Source organism: Carcharhinus amblyrhynchos, chromosome 4 (genome assembly GCF_965287045.1).
Source record: "Carcharhinus amblyrhynchos chromosome 4, sCarAmb.v2.hapA, whole genome shotgun sequence".
NCBI classification, from domain to species: domain Eukaryota; kingdom Metazoa; phylum Chordata; class Chondrichthyes; order Carcharhiniformes; family Carcharhinidae; genus Carcharhinus; species Carcharhinus amblyrhynchos.
In genome coordinates, this window is record NC_137327.1 from 93777825 (window position 1) to 93797194 (window position 19370).

Here is a 19370-nt window from a genome sequence, read left to right on the forward strand (position 1 = left end):
CAGCACACTCAGTACGTGCCTCAATGTCATCCCTCACACCATCCACTTGGACTTTATAGCCACATTGGTCCCCGTCAACTCCAGCAGGATGCAGCGTTTGGACCCACCAGGGTCTCAGTGGCACCACATGGCTGTATTTCCCCAGCCCCCAGGAAACTCAGTGTCACATTAGCGGGAGTCAAGTGGCTGCATGTGGCCAGAATTTGCACGCTGAAGGAGGATCTCACCAATGCACCCTGTCATGACCATGAATGATGATAGACATCTCCATTATGCCTTGCATAGGGCTGCACATCATTATTTTCTGTGCGATGTTGCAACCTTTCTGGGAATGTCAGCTCAATACTTGGGAGAATGGCTTGCAAAGGGTTCACAGTTGGCCTCCACTAAACAGCAGTGCTTTTTGATTGCACAACATTTAATGACATTATCAGTAGTGAGGGGAGGCTGGGGTGACTGTCCAGCCCAGTGTCTGTCTTTTTCGGTAGATGAGACACAGCTGAATGTGAGGCCAGCGATTAGCATGTCCAGTGCATTCCCAGAGGGCCCTGTTTCTCCCAGGTAATAAAGAGGTGCAGAGTTGAGCAATCTTCCATCATGACCCGTTGAGATCTACTGTTACACACAAGCACCCCTGACAATTGGTTTTGGCTTTTTGAGCAGCCTCTCCCCTTTGCTCTCACACCACTGCCTGAGTGTGGTTCCCAATCACACTGCAGTCATCCTCCTCTATGTGAGGTCCTTCAGGCTATCTGAGGGGAAATGCAGCCCATTCCTGATTCCCCTCCCGTACCCTGACAGCCCAGCCTCTCATTGGACCCCACCTGGGTGTCATAACTCACAATGGCCCCCAGTGCTGAGTCTCTTGGTTTCAAGCCCTCAAACCTTCTGGCCAGCCCTCACTGTGGAAGGGCACTCCCTCAGCACAGGAACCCAGGAGGGAGGACACAGGAAGCACTGCCTGCATACCAGTCTTCACAACTCCTTTAAGTCAAGGGGCGTCTGATATGAAGAGAAGGTAAGGCCTGCCAGTGACCACTCCAAACTGTTCCCCCAGTAAGGTGATTCTGGGACCACCCCCACCCCTCCACTTTCCAGCTCTAAGTTGCACTTAGCTGTGTCCTCTTTGTTCTCTCTGGTGCCTCCTGTGTAGTGTACACCATGGAGGGTGCTGGATGTCTGAGCATCACCTCCAAAATGCCCTCGGAGATGAAGGTGCTCAGTATGTAGACCTATTGTAAATGGCACTTCTGAGACATCACTCCACTTCCCGGAGAGAGTGTAATGTGCTAAAATTAGCTTTCTACCATCCGTCGGCATGTTTTATATTACTCCCCTGGCAAGGGGCCAGGAATGTGCCGGCGTGAATCGCAGTTTCTGAATTTTGAGCGTGTGCCGCCATTCCAGAGAGTGCGGGCTCAAAATCGCTCCCAATATCTTGATCTTCCCTGTGATCAAAGCTCCTTGTTCACTGATGTACTAATCTCATCTTTCATTAACAATATCATCCCAACTTCCTTTTCCTTTTTATTGATCTTTCCTAAGTATTGAATACTCTTGAGTAATTATAGGTTTCCATAATCACAGAAAACTGACAATAATAGTAAAGGGCATTCCATAGTATTTGTGAACAGTATATATATCACACTACAATGACCAGAATTGTCCAGACATTCGCAGCCCGTCACCACTGCAAGTGAGGACAGAGAATTTGGTGCTCAGCCAAGTCGCTATCGATTGCAGCAGGACCAGAGATTTCTGCTGGCGTGAACAGCTGGAGAATCCTTCCCAATGTTGAAAGTATGACACCAGTGCAAACACAATAGGCCGAATGGCCTCCTAATGCACTTACCAGTTTGGTAATTCTGTGATATATGATAATATGAAGCACAACATTTTTAAAGTCTGACTAAAATGCTGAAATTCAGTTTTGTATTGAGTGATGAACAGAATGTTGTGAAGGATATAGGCAGCATATTGATTATGTCAATAGTATAACAAGGGTCACTATAGAGACTCTTCAAACTACATCCTTACATTACTGATGTGATGTGCACACTTCCTGATTTTTGATTAAAAGTCCTTGGAAATCTTTTCCTCCATGCTTGGAGGGAAAACAGTTTTTACCAATTCACTAGCTCCGAGAAATCTGGAAATTTATCATTGAAGGTTGGTAAAATCTGATTATGAAGATCTTTGCACGTAAGACATTAATGAGAGGTTGATGTTGTATAGCGTGTATCACTAATAGAAGCAACACATTTAGTGCCAGCTGTCTGTTCCAGGTTTGCTTTAAGCTTCTGGAGCTGATAATTCTTTGCTTGAGAAGCAGGGGGGGTGGGGAGGGCTGCCTTTTCAGCTTGTCTAATAGGAAAGGCATGGCTTCGCAAGGTCTGCAGAACTCACACAGCTTGGCCCCAGCCTGGGTCATTGTAGAAATATGTTATATCTCCCAGCAAAACCTCGAGAAGGAAGGCACATTATAAGCGGGAAGGAAGGGGGACTGAGTTATGACAATGGGCTGATCTGAGTTTAGCAAAACAGAGAGTTCCTGCTCACTTCCTCTGTTCCTGAGTCTACAGATTTGAAGGGAAGTTGCCGTTTAGACTTGTGTTTTTTTTGTGTGGAGTGAGCTAATGGGATCTTTCAGATTGCTGTTGCACAATGTTGTGTTAACCACGTTTCTTACATGCTGGTGACTCGGGTGCTATCCTGTGAAGCATTTATACAGAGAAGATGGAGTATATATCAAACACCTTTACTATTTCTCGCAATATGGGAGGTAGGATCTCTGACATAATGTGAGAGTCTAAAAGAGTGCTATGTTCTGAATTTTGTTAACATAAAAATGCTAAATTTGTCTTGTGATTAAATTTATCACTTATGTTAATCTAACAGACTGAGAGAGATGGCATAATGTTTAATGGCTGTATTTAAATCCAGTGCATGAAGAGTCTCAATGCCTTCGTGCTGTAATCTGTGCATTTTCTGTGTACTTATTGCCTAATTCTCCTTTGAATTTGTAATAGCAGCACTCAGGGCATACTACAGGATGCACTGGTAATTAAGACTGGGTTATGAAACTGAAGTAGCTCTTTCCTACTCGTGCCAATCTTTTTTCAATCAAATGGTATCGTTATAAGAAATCAGGAAGAATCTATGAATTGGATTCTATCTCCCCAGTATTAAAAAGTACATCCTGTTGTAATCTCCCTCTGTCTGGGGGAAGGGGAATCCTACATTTTCCAGCTTCCTCTTGGAATATTATTCTGCCGTCCGATTCTGTTGTCAGTAACTGAGGTACATTTTGACTTGGTACAAACATGTAAAATGGGTGATGGTAATCTACAGTGCAATTACATTCCTCCCCATTCCTATTTTTATGGACTTGAATGGGAGATGTTAAACAGGCTGCACGAAGTTAAAATTATTCCCAACGTGGCCACACAGTCACTTTCAATTGACAATAATACAACTTGTAAATACTTTGAATGCTATTACGCTAATTAAATAGAGGTCCAAATTAAATGCAGAAATAATAAATGTATGGTAACGAGTAGATAACATACAGTGTAACCAGCTAACCATGATGTCATCATGTGGTGGTGGGAGTAGGGGGAGGCGGTGTCAGCTGACAGTGTAAATCTGTGACAGCAGAACCCAAAATGCAGTTCCATATAGAAGAATCTTTCAGCTCTTTGCTGGTTTAATTACTTCATATTTTGCTGATCAATTTAAGAAAAAAATAAATAATTTGTAATTATTTTCGATTTGTCCGCGGCTGCACTTCTTCAGAATGTTTATGAAAGGACTTTGAAGTTGCTATCACAATGGTCCTGTCGATAATTGCATTGCCCAGTGATAATGAGCACTTCAGATGCTGAGCCTCCCTATTTGTTTTCTTGCTGGCAATGAACATCACCGCCATTCACACTGGCAGGACTTTCCCACTCCGCTGCAGTGAATGGAGATTTGGCCAAATTCTCAGACCTCGCTGAAGCGGGAGCGTGGTGTGAACGGCCAGTAAAATTGTGCCCTTTGTGTTTCTGGGCTAAGAAGGGAAAGATCAGTATGGGGACTTTCTCTTCATTAGTTTACAGTAAGGCACAATATAAAATCTGCATTTGTTAAATCAGGTCAGAATATGATCACATTTTGTTATGAAGCAATCGAATAGTGTGCAAACACTCGTTACCTGGGTTTATGTAAAGGAATAGTCACCAAGCCACTGAAGGGTGGCTGCACTGTGGATCCTTACTCCAGTATGTGTTAGCACCTCTGGATGAGGAAGAAAGCAGGCAAGGAGCTAGTCATGTATTTGCTTCTCTTCAATAATTTTCTCCCTTACCTTCCTCCTGGTGTGAAAACATTGCCATCTTGTTGTTTATATTCCCATGAGCAGTGGGTCCAATTCACTGTGGGCATCATTGTCAAGCTCACTCAGCTCTCACCCAATATCCACACCCATACTACTCCTGAAGCACTCACTCACTAAATAGCGAGCCAGATCAATTTTCCATTCCCGACTCAGGCTTGTTGAGGCCAGTTGTGGCACATTAATTACATGTGGCACATTAATTCATCACAGACAAGGTTATAACCTGGCCAAGAAACAAAAAATGAAAAACTATAAATGCAGGTGATGCTGGTACCTGACTGTAACCGAGGGCAGAATTTTCCAGTTTTGAAACAAAGGTGGTGATTTTACCATTGCATTGCGCCTGTTTTCGGGTGTGAAAACATGGTAAAATTGGGCGTGAGGTGAATAGCACAATCCGTGCCCACGTCCGAGCAGATTCCCACTTTACCAGGTTACATCTAAGTTGACTTAATGAGCTGGGCACCCAATCTTACCTGTATTTTCCCCTTTACCATTGCGCTCACCCATCCAGTTTCAGCGTGAAACAGACATGCTCGGCAAAGATCTCTTTCAGGCATTCCAACTTCTGAAGAGGTAAGTTCAGAGCTTCCAATAGGTCTCTAACTCAGATCAGTGGGGTGGGAGGGGCAGGGAGGCTGGCCAGATCATTCTCTAGTGGGGGAGGCGGGAGAAGGGAGGCCTGATCATTTCCTGGTGGGGGAGGGGGGAGGAGGGAGGCCCCATCATTCTCTGGTGGGGGAGGAGGGGTGGAGAGAGGTCAGATGGATCTCTGGTGTGGGGGCAGAGGGACAGGGGCAAGGGGAGGTCCACTGCCACTCTGTGGGCAATCGGTGGGGTGGGGGAAGGGAGCAGGGAACATGATTGGTCTGGGTAGTGGGCGAATGGGTGGATAAGGGGGACAGTTATATTGTGGGGGTGGGGTGTCTGTGGGGACTACCGCTCCTGGGCTGCTTTATCCGCCTTTGTGACCCAGGAGTGATGTGACAGGGGAGCATTTTTCAAATTTGTTTTTCACCACACGTGCACAGTTGAAGGCTCCAATTGGAGCAGCAGCATTTCGGGCACGGAAAGCACTGTCCACAGCGCGATTCAGATTTGCGACTTTTTTTCAGGTTGAATGCATATAGGAGCAGGTTTCTATGTCAGATCTGAATTACACCCAGATTCAGACTGTCCAGATTCAGCACTTAAAATCAAAAAGGTAAAATTGCTCCCTAAGTGTAGTGTTACAGTCATATCTAGGGTGTAGAGAAAGGCCAACTTAATATATGATAGGTCCATTCAAAAGTTTAGTGACAGCAGGGAAAAAGCTGTTTTTGAGTGGTTGGTACATGTCCTCAGACTTTTGTATCTTTTTCCTGATGGAAAAAGATGGAAGAGAGTATGTCCGGAATGCGTGGGGTCCTTGATTATGCTGTCTGCTTTTCCGAGGCAGCGGGAAGTATAGGCAGAGTCAATGAAACAGTTCCACATAATGAAGCTCACAATCTGCGATCTACAGGAACTGTGATGATCTACATTAGTTTCAGCCTTACTTGCATTGTTGCTAATGCTGCCTTGTTTTTGAGATGCTACCCTCAACATTTGAGATGACCAAGAGGTCATTCCAGGAACATGACACCTGAAGCCCTGATTAATGTGGGAAGGTTTGAACGACAAGCACTATCTAATGTGGCTCGGTGCTGCAATCTATGATCTGACATTCCAATTAACAATAAATAGCTTCTGATTAATGACTGGATGCCCTTGGGGCCTTTAGGAATGTCAATTCTGGAGAACATCTGACTGGCTTCCATATAAGCTGCACCTGTGCCTGCTCCCTGAGTGTCTGCATTTCCAAATTATATATTCCGATGTGTTCATGCTGTAAACGTGATGTGAAGCTATTGAGATATGAATATCCCTCCTACAGCACTGATAAATACATTGGCTTCCAATGGTTTTCTGCTTTAAGAGCTTTTCTTTCTTCGTGTAGAATAACACTCCAGGTCACCCTTGCAGTACCAACAGTTGGGTGCAAAAGTGAGGCGACGTTTGGAATAAAGGTTCTTGATAGATTGTGGAAAAGTACTTAAAGGGATGACAGTGGATAGGCAAACACTCAAGGATTGCATGGGGGAATTGCAGAAACTGTTTATTCCTGTCTGGCACAAAAGCAAAATGGGTAAGAGGGCCAATCCATAGCTTTCAAAGGAAATTAGCCAGAGTAGCCGATCTAAGGAAGAGACATACGGATTGGCAAAGAAAAATAATAGGTCTGAGGATTGGGAGCAGTTTAGAATTCAGCAAAGAAGGACCAAGGGATTGATTAAGACGGGGAAAATACAATACAAAAAGTAGGCTTGCAGGGAACGTTAAGACTGACGCTAAGAGTTTCTATAGATATGTGAAGAGAAAGAGGTTGGTGAAGACAAATATAGATCCCCTACAGACAGGAAGGGGGGAATGTATAATAGGGGTCAAAGAAATGGCCGAACAACTAAATACATTTTTTGGTTCTGCTTGAGAAAAGAGGATACAAATTAGATGCTAGAAATGTTGGAGAATGCAAGATTTAGTCAGAGGGAAGAACTGAGGGAGATCAGTATTAGTAGAGAAATGCTGCTGGGAAAGTTGATGGGATTGAAGGCGGATAAATCCCCAGGGCCTACTTCCCAGAGTACTTAAGGAAGTGGCTGTAGAAATAGTGGATGCATTGGTGGTCTTCTTCCAGGATTCTGTAGACTCTGGCGTAGCCTCTGCCATTGGAGGGTAGTTAATTTCACCCCAATTTTCAAAAAGGGGAGTAGAGAGAAAACAGGGAATTATAGACCAGTAAGCTTAACATCGGTAGTGGGGAAAATTCTCAAATCCAGTATCAAGGACTTTATAGCACAGCATTTAAAATCACTGACAGGATCAGACAGAGCCATCATTGATTTATGGAGAGGAAATCATGCTTGACAAATCTGTTGGAATTTTTTGAAGATTTAACTAGTAGAGTTGACAAGGGGGAGCCAGGTCGATGTAATATATTTGGACTTTAAGAAAGCGTTTGACAAAGTCCCACGTAAGAGATTATTGTGCAAAATTAAAGTGCATGGGATTAGGGGAAGTGTATTGATATGATAGAAAACTGGTTGGCAGAGAGGGAACAAAGAGTAGGAATTATTGGGTGATTTTCAAATTGGCAGGCAGTAACTAGTGGTGTGCCACATCGGTGCTGGGACCCTAGTTATTCACAATATATATTAATAATTTCAAAGTTTGAACATGATACCAAGTTGGGTGGGAGGGTGCAGAGATCCTTCAGCATGATCTGGACAGGTTGGGTGAATGGGCAAATCAATGGCAGATGCAGTATAATTTGGATAAGTGTGAGGTTATTTGCTTTGGAAGGAAAAATGAAAAGGTAGGTTACTACCTGAATGGCTGTAAATTGGGAGAGGGGAGTGTGCAGCAGGACCTGGCTGTCCTTGTGCGCCAGTCATGGAAGATAAGCATGCAGATGCAGCAGGTGGTAAAGAAGACAAATGGCATGTTGGCCTTCATTGTGAGAGGTTTCGAGGGATGCAGGAGCAGGAATGTGTTGTTGCAATTATACAGGACCTTGATGAGGCCACACCTAGAGTATTGTGTGCAGTTTTGATCTCCTTTCTGAGGAAGGATGGTCTTGCTCTCGAGGGAGCGCAGTAAAGGTTTACCAGGCTGATTCCGGAGATGGCGGGACTGATGTATGAGGAAAGGTTGACTAGGTTAGGATTGTTTTCACTGGAGTTCAGATGAATGAGGGGGATCTCATAGAGACTTATAAAATTCAAACAGAACTAGATAGGGTAGATGCAGGGAGGATATTCCCAATGGTAGGGGAGTCCACAACCAGGGTTCACAGCCTGAGAATTTGGAGTAGACCGTTTAGGACGGAGGTGAGGAGACATTTCTTCATCCAAAGAGTGGTAAGCCTTTGGAATTCATTACCACAGGAAGTAGTTGATGCCAAAATGTTGAATGTATTCATGAGACAGCTGAATATCACACTTGGGATGAATGGGATCAAAGTTATGGGAAAAAGTGGATTAGGCTGTTGAGTTGGATGATCAGCCATGATCATAATGAATGGTGGAGCAGACTCGAAGGGCCAAATGGCCTCCTCCTGCTCCTATCTTCTATGTTTCTATGTTTCCTGGTTTTATGTATTTAGAACTGGTTGGCAATTTTTAAAAAAGGAAAAATTAATTAAAACTTTCTTCTCCCTGATTCTTAGGTTAAAAACCAATACTGAGTACACAATAGAATCTACCATTTGGTAAAGTGCAAATAAGTGTATTTAAAGAATGTGAATCTTCTACGAGTGACATGTCACCAAGTTTCTAGTAAATAAATCCTGTGTTTTTAACTCTTGTACCTCTCTTTGGAATTCCATATTTTTCCTCCCCAATTTAAATGTTTGTCACTGGTGCCTGGTCAAAGTCCCTCCCTAACAGGTGTACCTGCACCACATGGACTGTAGCAGTTCAGGAAGGCAGATTACCACCAACTTCCCAAGGGCAACGAATGCTGTCCTAGCCACAAGATCCACAATCCACGAATGGATAATAAGAAGAAAAAGAATGGTTGGTGTAGCAATGCTTTAAATTCCAAGCTTGTGTCTCACTGCCCTTTCAACGTAATTACTTAAGTTCACATCAGAGGCTTGCTTTCAGAGCTGTATATTTTACCTTCCTTCCTCTTATTTAAAGCTGTCTTCAACTCTTCTGAGGCTTCTAAATAAGAATGTATAAAACAGGAACCTGGAACCTAGGAAACTGATCTGCTTTATTTAAACTGAGGTGCTGGCAAGCAGATAGGCCTAGTTTAGTTTAAAATGTAGAGGAAAAACAACAGTAGAATATTGACTATTGAGATCTTGTAAAATAGACCTTTAGCTACTGTGATTTCATCTTTTCAGATTCCTAACCCTATCACCTTCCAATTATACCAGCGAGCAGTAAGCACAGTGTCTGACCTATAACCACCATTTCTGGAAACTGGTTGCAGTGGATCACCATCTGAATAAGGAGTACTTACTGATGTAGAAATCCTAAATTTGTCCTTCACAATTTTAAAATGCCTTATCCTGTTGCTTGGGAACACCTGAAGAATCATAGACTTCCTACCATGCAGAATGAGGCTATTTGGATCTGTCGGGCCTGCACTGATGCTCCAACAAAGCATCTTGCCCAGACCCAACCCCCGACCCATCCCCATAAACCCACATGTTTACTTTGCTAACCCACTAACTGACACATCTTGTGTCACAAAGGTGGAGTTTAGCCTGGCCGATCCACCTAACCTGTACATCTTTGGACTGTGGAAGGAAACCAGAGCACTCAGAGAGATGGTCAACCAAGGCAGGAATCGAATCCACAGACACAGTCACTCAAGACCAGAATCGAATCCGGCTTCCTGGTGCTGTGAAGCAGCAATGCTATCCACTGTGCCACCGTGCCGATCTCTTAAAACATTGGATTATCTTGTCCAAACTGGTAAAAGGTTTGGGAAGGCAGGCTAAATAACATAGGGAGGCTTGAAGTCCTCCGGGATGACGATCATATTTATTCCTATCACAGAAACTGAAATAATTAGTGTTGATTTTAAGGATCTGTGGCCCTTAAAAGAGTAAGAAATGTCTAATTTTGGGGCTGGGGCCAACTAGGAGAAGCAAGAGTGTTCTTTATGTATCATAAAAATCTTTGATCAGCCATTAGTTAGTCTGAAGCTCCCATTTCCCAGGATTGCTTCCCTTACCCAGGTTTCAGCTGTTGGACTGTTCATTGCAGGGATAAGGGAATTCCTCACCATCCCAGAACTGGTGAATTTATCAGGGAGATTTGCAAGTTGATGCCAGTATGTAAATGAGCCCCTGGCTTCAGAATGACTCAGAAACCCCGGAGACAACAAATGGAAGGGTGACAGATGAATTCAAAAGTAACTGTTAGCCCACATGATGTCTCCCATGTGAAAATAGTTGATTTGGTTTTGATTAGATTGATTGAATTTGGTTTATTATTGTCACATGTATTGGGATATAGTGAAAAGTATAGTTTCTTATGTGCTATGCAGACTGAGCATACTGTTCATTGAGAGGGAAAAGGGAGAATGCAGATTGTAGTGTTACAGTCATAGCTAGGGTGTCGAGAAAGACCAACTTAGTGCAAGGTAGGTCCATTCAAAAGTCTGATGGCAGCATGTTGGTATGCGACCTCAGACTTTTGTATCTTTTTCCTGATAGAAGAAGGTGGAAGAGAGTATGTCCAGGGTGTGTGGGGTCTTTAATTATACTGACTGCTTTTTGCAGTGGGAAGTGTAGACAGAGTCAGTGGACTCGGCTTCATTTACTATCCTTTGTAGTTTCTTGTGGTCTTGGATAGAGCAAGAGCCATACCAAGCTGTGATACAGCCAGAAAGAATGCTTTTTATGGTGCATCTATAAACGTTGGTGACGGTCGTAGCTGACATGCCAAATTTTCTGCCAATATGCACTATATTAATAAAGGAGAACCATTTTCAATGAGATATATCAGAGCAGCAGGGTCCTTTGGGATTATGCTCTGTCGCAGTCACTCACTTCAGAAAAGAAGTGATGAAATTTTTCAAAGCCATTTTGGCCTTTTGGTTAAGATGAAGAATCAGTGCAATGCCTCATCTTGTCAGTTTGGATCTTGTCTGTCTCTATTGTGAGGTAAACACAGTAAGAAGTCTCACAACACCAGGTTAAAATCCAACAGGTTTATTTGGTAGCAAAAGCCACTAGCTTTCGGAGCACTGCTCCTTCGTCAGGTAAGTGGACCATGAATTGGATTCAATTTGAATTTAGTTTTTTGGATGGGATAAAAATTAAAAACAAAGAAGTGCAGATAAGTGGAATTTTTAAAACATTTTACTATTTTTAAAGTAGCTTATAATGCAAAAGCGTTAAGTCCTGACAGAGGTTACAAAGGTGACCCCGGAAACTACCAGGACAGCCAAAGGAAGTCAAAGAAACTTTGCAGTTTTCTAACATCTGATGTTGTAATTTTTTCACTTTTAGTAAGGATTTTCTTTGAACAGCCTTTTCAAGCTTTGCATCAAATTCATTTTCTGACTTAGAGTTCAGTAATAAAATGCACAGTGAAAGCCTGAAGTTTTGGCCAGCATTACTGACATACAATCTCGGTGTGGAATTTTCACTCTTGTGCCAACACTGGAGGCAGTTTTGTGCTGTGGTCCTGTGAAACTGGAGTGCTGTTTAAAATTGGCTATACAAAATCCAAAGTTGTTTCAGAAACCTCAGGTATCTCCTGCCCCATTCTTTCCTCCCCACCTGCCGATGATTTCTTTCCCAATCCCTTCCTAATCACTAACAGGCATCTGCATGCTTGCTCCTTTAATTGACACAGTCGATTTTATGAAACAGTTGTATGAAGAGCCACATTCTATCACTTTGGGGTGGTACATCAGTATCCCAGCATGCCCAACTCTCCCCATACCTTACGTCTTGTTAATATCACATTGCCAGGACAGATATGGTTTCCATGGTGAACAGTAGTACTTTGAGGAAGTATCATGCTTCAATTGCCTTGCCTCCCCATTGTGCCAAAATATTTCAAATCCATCAATATGGGAGATCACTGCATGCTCCAGTGCAATCTTTCCAAAGTATATTTAGCAGCTGAAGAACTACAGTGAAACTAATGACGAAAAGGCTGCTTGGGGAGCTCAAGGAGCATAGAAGGACATTGTAGTGCATTGCTAATGCCATTGCATGGAATGTAATTGATAGCTAGTTAAGATAACAACAGCGCTCCTCTTGTCATTATACAAAAGACTCATCAATGACTGCGAAGTTAACATATGCAAGAAACCTCTTTTTAAGGTTGGACATTTATCTTCCCCCAGTATTCAAAATTGCATTTCCCTCCTTGAGATAAAACAATGAGGATATTAGCCACCTGACCAGTAACCCAAGCTAAGCTGCTACACTGATTTCACTCAAGAAACAACTACATCTGTGAGATCACAGCCAGGAGAAAACTGCTTCACAGGTTGTGGCACAATTAAAGAAAATATTTAGGCTGTCTTAATACTTCCAGCGTAATAGTTTATATTAAAAGGTTTATTTATTAGCATTAGAAGTAGGCTTACATTAACACTACAATGAAGTTACTGTGAAAATTCCTTAGTTGCTACACTCCGGCACCTGTTTGGGTACAGCGAGGGAGAATTTAGCATGGCGAATGCACCTAGCCCACACGTCTTTTGGACTGCGGGAAGAAATGGAAGCACCCAAAAGAAACCCATGCAGACAAGAGGAGAACATGCAGATACCGCACAGTGATCCAAGCCAGGAATTAAACCCATGTCCCTGGATTTGTGAGGCAGCAGTGCTAACTACTGTGCCATCGTAATACCTGGAAAGTGGAAATAATTTATGGAAAACCGTAAATGTTCCATTGTATTTGGCTGGACTCATGTCTGTTCCTGAGTGTAACTGCAGGAGAAAATCAAAGCTGATGTGTCTGACTTCTTTTTGCAATCATTTTGTTTGCATCATCACTAGGTTATAACAGAACTTATAAAAACTAAATTCAGTGATTTTGCTTTCAAAATGAGCTTTGATCACCCAATTGATAGTACTGTTGTCCTATGCCCAAATAATTCCCTTCAAGCAATGAACATTACTGGGAGAATAGAATTGTTGGATTTATTTCTCTGCCATGTTCTCTTGGGATGTTTTATTATGTTAAAGGCACTATATTAATACAAGTTGTTGTTGATGCTGCTTTTTAATGCAGTACTGTTCCAGATTTGGTTAGATTACTTGAACAAAATAGAATTACCTGAGATGTTTTGTCAAGTTTCAAAATTTCCAGACCTTCCTATTTTGTCTAAAAGAGTCAAGGGAATGTGGAATTATTGTAAAACTGTACAATTCAACAAACATTTCTGTTTGATGTGAACAGTTGGTTTGTCTATAGGAAATTGCATTTGTTTGATTTGCTACTCATTCCTACATGTTATGAGGGGAAGAGGCAGTCTTTGCCTCAGGGAAATTTTGTAGATGGAATCCCTCCCTTGGTGAAATATCAATACACTGACCAATGTTTCTCAGAACGATTATTAGGAAATTCAGTGTGCCTTAGAGAAATATCTTCATTACCTCTCAATCCCTCATTGAGGGAGACATCTGCAATGAATAGTGGCTCTCAATCCCTCTCTTCAGCACATAACTGCAATGATTGCCATCTCTCAATCCCCGCTTAAAGTTTCACAGAGAGAGAGTTGTCTGCCATCAGACACATAGAAGCACTCACTGCCCAATTCAATTACATAATTGATGGGGATCCTGAGATTACTGCAGCCAACCTTAACTGATAATTCTGTGCAAATAATATACCTCTACAATTCCTGACCAAATGATTTGAAGTATGATCCACAGAAATAAATATGGGAAGATTGTGTCAATATATATGGGAAATGTGTGCTTCTAAGAAGAACATATGAACTAACAGCATGAGTAGGCACATTAGACATTTGAACCTGCTTGACCATTCAGTACAATCATGGCTGATCTCATCTAGGCCTCAACTCCATTTTCCTGCCCATTCACCATGGCCCTTCAAATCCTCACTAATTAAAAATCTGTCACCTCTTCCTTATATTTGCTCAATGTTCTGTTATCTACCATGCTCTTGGGTCGTGAATTCCCAATCCTTTGAGATAAGCAATTTCTCCTCTTCTCTGCTTGACCTTGTGTGTATGAGCAACATTTGTTTGTCTGAATCTGTGCTCTATGGATGTATATTGACCATTCACATCTGTATGAAAATGTATCGAAGGTAGGACTGGAGGAGGTTATTCAGTTACTTCTACCTCCTCTGTTCTTTTAGTAGATCATGCTGATCTGCATTTCAATCCTATCTGCCTGCCTTTACTCCACATTGCTTGATTCTGTCACTTCACAAAATTGTACTGTCCTGAAAATCCCAATTGCTTTAGCATTCACAAGGAAAGAGTGTTTCAAATACCATTCTCCTATTGTGTGATCAGATCCTTGCTGAATTTGATCCTGAACAGTCGACCCGCAAAATATTGCATCCCCTGTACTCGATAACCCATCAGAGGAAATAGCTTTCCCCATATTTACTCTGTTTTTCAATATAATATTTTAAACAAAGACAATAGATTAACTCTTAGTCTTCTAAAGTGAAGGGAAGAAGCTACATTTATGCAAGATGCCCTCATAATTTAATCCTCCAAATGGTGGTATAATGCTGTGTGGACAATCAGTGCAGGATTTATGTGAATAAGCTGTACTTACGTTGATGCAGACAAACCATTTGGACTAATTGCTTATAATGGCATCACAGAGATATCTGGGCAGGCCTTGATCCCTCTAATGTTGAAAAATTGAAGGAGCTGCTCCAAAGGCTGCTCTAGAGGAGGATAGTCCTATTAGAGGCTGAAGTTAACCTCCATTCTGGCTTTCTACTAGATGCCGCTGCCCACACCCCCCCCCCCCCCCCCCCCCCCCCCCCTTCAAGTGAATGAAAGGAGGCTGCCAACTAAGTCACTTCAATCTTTGATATTTTATCTGGCTACAAAGAAAGGAATTGTCTAGCATCGAAAGAAAGTTGAAATATTGTCATTCAGCATACACTTATCAATCACAGAAAATCTCTTGGTTGGAATGGTCACATGCTTTAGCAGTTATCAATAAAATGCTTTCTGTGGCCATTGTCATTTGCATATGCACTCTCATTATGCCTTAGCTAGATGGCACACATTTCTTGTGAGTTGAGGTCACCACTAGAGAATGGCAACCAGATGTTGCAGTGTCTTAACCAAGCTGCTACACTATGGTTAATGTGGTTCTATAGAATGTGACTGCCTCCTGGACATCAGATCATTGATGTACACAATGATTCTTAAATGATCAGAAATCATATGAACAATGATCAATTGTGAATCTTTTTAATTTATCAAGATCATGGGGTTAAGGTGAAGAGCGCTGATACCCATATAACTGATACCCATTATGAAGAAAACCATAAGAAATTCTGCAACCTGTGCCAGCCGATTCTCAAAGAAAATGTTGCCTCTCATAAATAATGGTCTCGAAATTCCAATAGAATATTATGCCAGCAGAACAGTGACTAAGCATTCACAAAATCTGCTCAAATGAAGAGGCCCCAAGTTCACCCAGATTGTGAGATCTGTATCATTCTACAAGCTCAGGGTGAACAACTGACACCTGTAAACACGCATTAGTGGTGTTTCATCAACTTCATCAGAGGCTACAAAATGTAATTTTGATGGTTGAGGGAATGCCTGACACAAATATGCAGTTCTGAGACTTCTACTGTCAATGGTGCAGTCAAGCTTCTTGGTGAAGATAATTGACCCCTCTGTGGGCCTCGTTACCCATCTTTAATGAAGTTTTGGGTCTTCATAAAGTTCTGAATGGGACTCATGCCAGCTATCAATTGGATAGATTTTGCCTGAAATTTAATAAAGGGATTCTAGGAATTATCATGTTATCAGATAACATCTTCAGACATGCTCCCAGTGTAGGAAGTGGCTTGTCGTTTCTCCAGTTTAAGTGACTGGTGGGACAAAAACTAATTGGAAGAAACATGGTAGAATTTAAGGATAATCAGGATCTGTCTCACTACTTCCTCATCTAATCTGCATCATAATGGGTATCAGTTATGTAGGCATCAGCACTCTTCATTGCCTCTGCACTACTTCCCAATCAGAATTTTAACTTGCTCGATACATGTGTTTGCTTCAGACTATCTAATGTCTCCTTGGGTGGCTTAGAAGAATGTGGCAACTTACAAACTTTAAACTATGATACCTTTCATTTTCATCAGAAGTGCCATATACCCTTGATCCTTGTGAAGGTTACTCTGCAGCAACATATACAATTCTGTGACAGGCTCTTTTGTGAAGCAGAAGGACAGAACACTTCTGGCATGTTGAGGTACAAGGATAGTGACAGTGCTATGGGCAAGATGCTTCAGGTGCTGCAGCCCTGCTTTTTCTGACCTCCTCCTCATCTGTATTACAGTACATGAAGCACTTTGAGATACCCTCTAAAATGCGAATGAATTCAAAGATCTGCAGTCTCAATGCACTCTGGCATGCTGTGGAAATACAAGTTTTATTTTGATTCATTACTTTGTTGATAATTGGCACACACTGGGAATATTGATTTCTGCCAGCAAGTGGGCTGATCATTATCTTAATAGAGCAATTTCTAGATGTAAGCATCTAATGAATAAATGCAGAATTTGATGGGTGTTCAAGGATGCTGTTTGAACAGATTTGTTGCACTAGTGCCGTTTGACAATTTATCATATTTGTTGAGCATTGCAAGAAGGGTTTGTCATAGAGGCTCCAAGAATTAAATATTCATCTCCAGAATACTGCTGCAAATGACCAAGGAGAAAAATTATTGAGGCATTAAAGAAGTGTGTTTCTTAACACTTGCATTTATGAATTTCAATCTTATTGAAAATGGGTAAAATAGATTTGCTTTGCTGCCACCAAGTCTCTCTCTGTAGCAGCAATGTTGGTGTATCTACATTACATGTTGGTGTACCTATATTTCATGTTGGTCTACCTACATTGCATGTTGTTGCACCTACATTACATGTTGGTATACCTACATTACATGTTGCTGTATCTACATTGCATGTTGGTGGACTTACATTACATGGACTACGTGGACTCACCACCACCTCCTCAAGGAATATAAGGACTGGGCAATAAATGTTGAACAAATACAAAAGAGATTGATATTACAATTTGAATTGCAGTGACTGAAGGTAACAGTTTCAATAATAACTTCAAATATGACTTGGATAAATATTGAAAGGGGAAAACTCTGCAGGTCTATAGGGAAAGAGCAGGAGAGTATGACAAATTGGATAGTTCTTATAGGGAGCTTACCATGTACACTAGGAGCTGCATGCCCTCCTGTGCTGTGTCATTGTCTAATTGACAGCCAAGAATTACCCAATCTGGTAATAAAAAAACATTTACTTTGCATTGCCGTGGGAAGACAGAAGGACATCAGGAGTGAGGTGTGGACAACTAAAGCCCAGAGGCAGCGCAGTTAGAAATGGGATTGCATGCAAAAATGAAATCTCTAGGAATATGTCCAATTAAAATTTGTAACCTTAATGGAGATCCTGCATATTCAAAGTTTGTCCTGTCATGCTGTTGCCACAATTAATTTTGAATTTGTTTGCACATTTTTCAATCCCTTCTCTGATCAGTCTACTATTTGGCAGTTACTCTGTTATTCTCAGCTGCACGATGGCCCCAGAGCCCAGACTCACTGTCCTTGGGTGTATCAGTTGTTGGGTGTGTCTGACTGTGCTTACCCATTCATGCTCCATCCCCCCTCAATGTTGTTAATTTGTCCCCTTCCTCTTCACCTATATAATCAACAGATTAATTATCAACTACAAGCAGACTGATTTCTGACCTCCAGCAGATAATACCAACAGGAACAGCTCATCATTAACTTCTCCCCGGTATAAATATCATAAGTTTTAGAATTTGAAAAATAAAATGGCCTTAACGAGATGTTATTGCATAAGCTTTTTTGGGAATTCTGCAAACCTGTATTATGCCTTTCATTGTTTGATTTGGAGCATGTACTGACAGGAGTTTTTGCCTTGTAAGCTGAAATTGCTCCTGATAATTGGAATAGTCTGAAAATATCAAAATAATACCAATAAAAATTAGGATTTTGTTTCCTCTGTTATGAATGGGCTTCTCGGCTTTTAACATCAAGCATTCCCAGATTAGGTGCAGTGTGAGTGAGAGAAACTCTTCCTTCACACTATCTAAAATTTGCGTCTCAGTCTCGGAAGAGTTTCAACAACAGCAGCAATTGTCAACCTCATGCCCTGTCCAAGTGATATAACTAGGATCAATACTTGGAAGCAGTTTTGTATTGTCAACACCAGGTGACCCACTTGGCTTAAACTATCTTGGATTCATTAAACAGAGGATACTTGTACACAAATATCCCTTCAATGGAAGGCTTTCATTTCTGTTACAAATACTGGAATAGCTCAACTTCTGTAGAATTCTTTTGCTTTTCCTCAATTTCCTGCATATGGACACAAGAAAAATTGCAAAACTGAAAGCCATAAGTGATTTGGGGCCATTTCAATTAAATCTCAATTTGAGGTTTGTACCAAATATGCAAAGATGATAGATCCGGCAATAGACATCTGCAACACCCTCTGATTTGCTGCCTTCCTCCCTGTTTCCAAAATACTGGCTAAGTCAGTACTTACTCCCCATTCCTAATTGCCTTTGAGAAAATGTGGTGATGGTTTTCTTGAACAATTGCAGTCCTTGTGTTGAAGGAATACCCACAGTATTGTTAAGGAGGGAGTTCCAGGATTTTGACACAGTGACAGTGAAAGAATTACAATTTAGTTCAAAGTCAGATGGTGAGTGCCGTGGAGGAGAACTTGACGGTGGTGGTGTTCCCATGTATCTGATGCCCTTGTCCTTTAAGATGTTAGAGGTTGCAAGCTTGAAAGGTACCAAGAAGGAGCCTTGATGAGTTGCATCTAGTAGATGATATACACTGCAGTCGCTGTATGTCGATGGTGTAAGAGTGAATGCTTAAAATGGTGCATGGGGTTCCAGTGAGACTGGCCGTTTTGCCCTAGATGATATTGAGCCTCTTGTGTGTTGTTGGCAGATTGGTACATTGTTGTTACATTTGGTATTTTATGAATTGCCGTGATGAGTGGAAGATGAAAAGTTTCAACAAAAAAATCTTTTTTTGTCAATAGAGCCATAGAGGTTTACAGCATGGAAACAGGCCCTACGGCCCAACTTATCCATTCGACCCAAGTTTTACCACTAAGTTAGTCCCAGTTGACCACATTTGGCCCATTTCCCTCTATACCTGTCTTACCCATGTAACTGTCTAAATGCTTTTTAAAAGATAAAA

At 41.7% G+C, this 19370-nt stretch overlaps 1 protein-coding gene across 3 annotated transcripts in view; it reads left to right on the forward strand.

The window, feature by feature from the left end:
* Window positions 1-19370, forward strand: part of nhsl2 (NHS-like 2) — a 288523-nt gene that overhangs the window by 190798 nt on the left and 78355 nt on the right. The window contains exon 1 of one of the 3 annotated variants that reach the window (XM_080187562.1): window positions 2612-2782. The exons of the other annotated variants lie outside the window; for them this stretch is intronic. Within the exon in view, the coding sequence (XP_080043688.1) occupies window positions 2737-2782 (46 nt within the window). The 5' untranslated portion in view covers window positions 2612-2736. Of the gene's footprint in view, window positions 1-2611; window positions 2783-19370 lie in introns of those variants that run through there. 3 annotated transcript variants of the gene reach the window in all.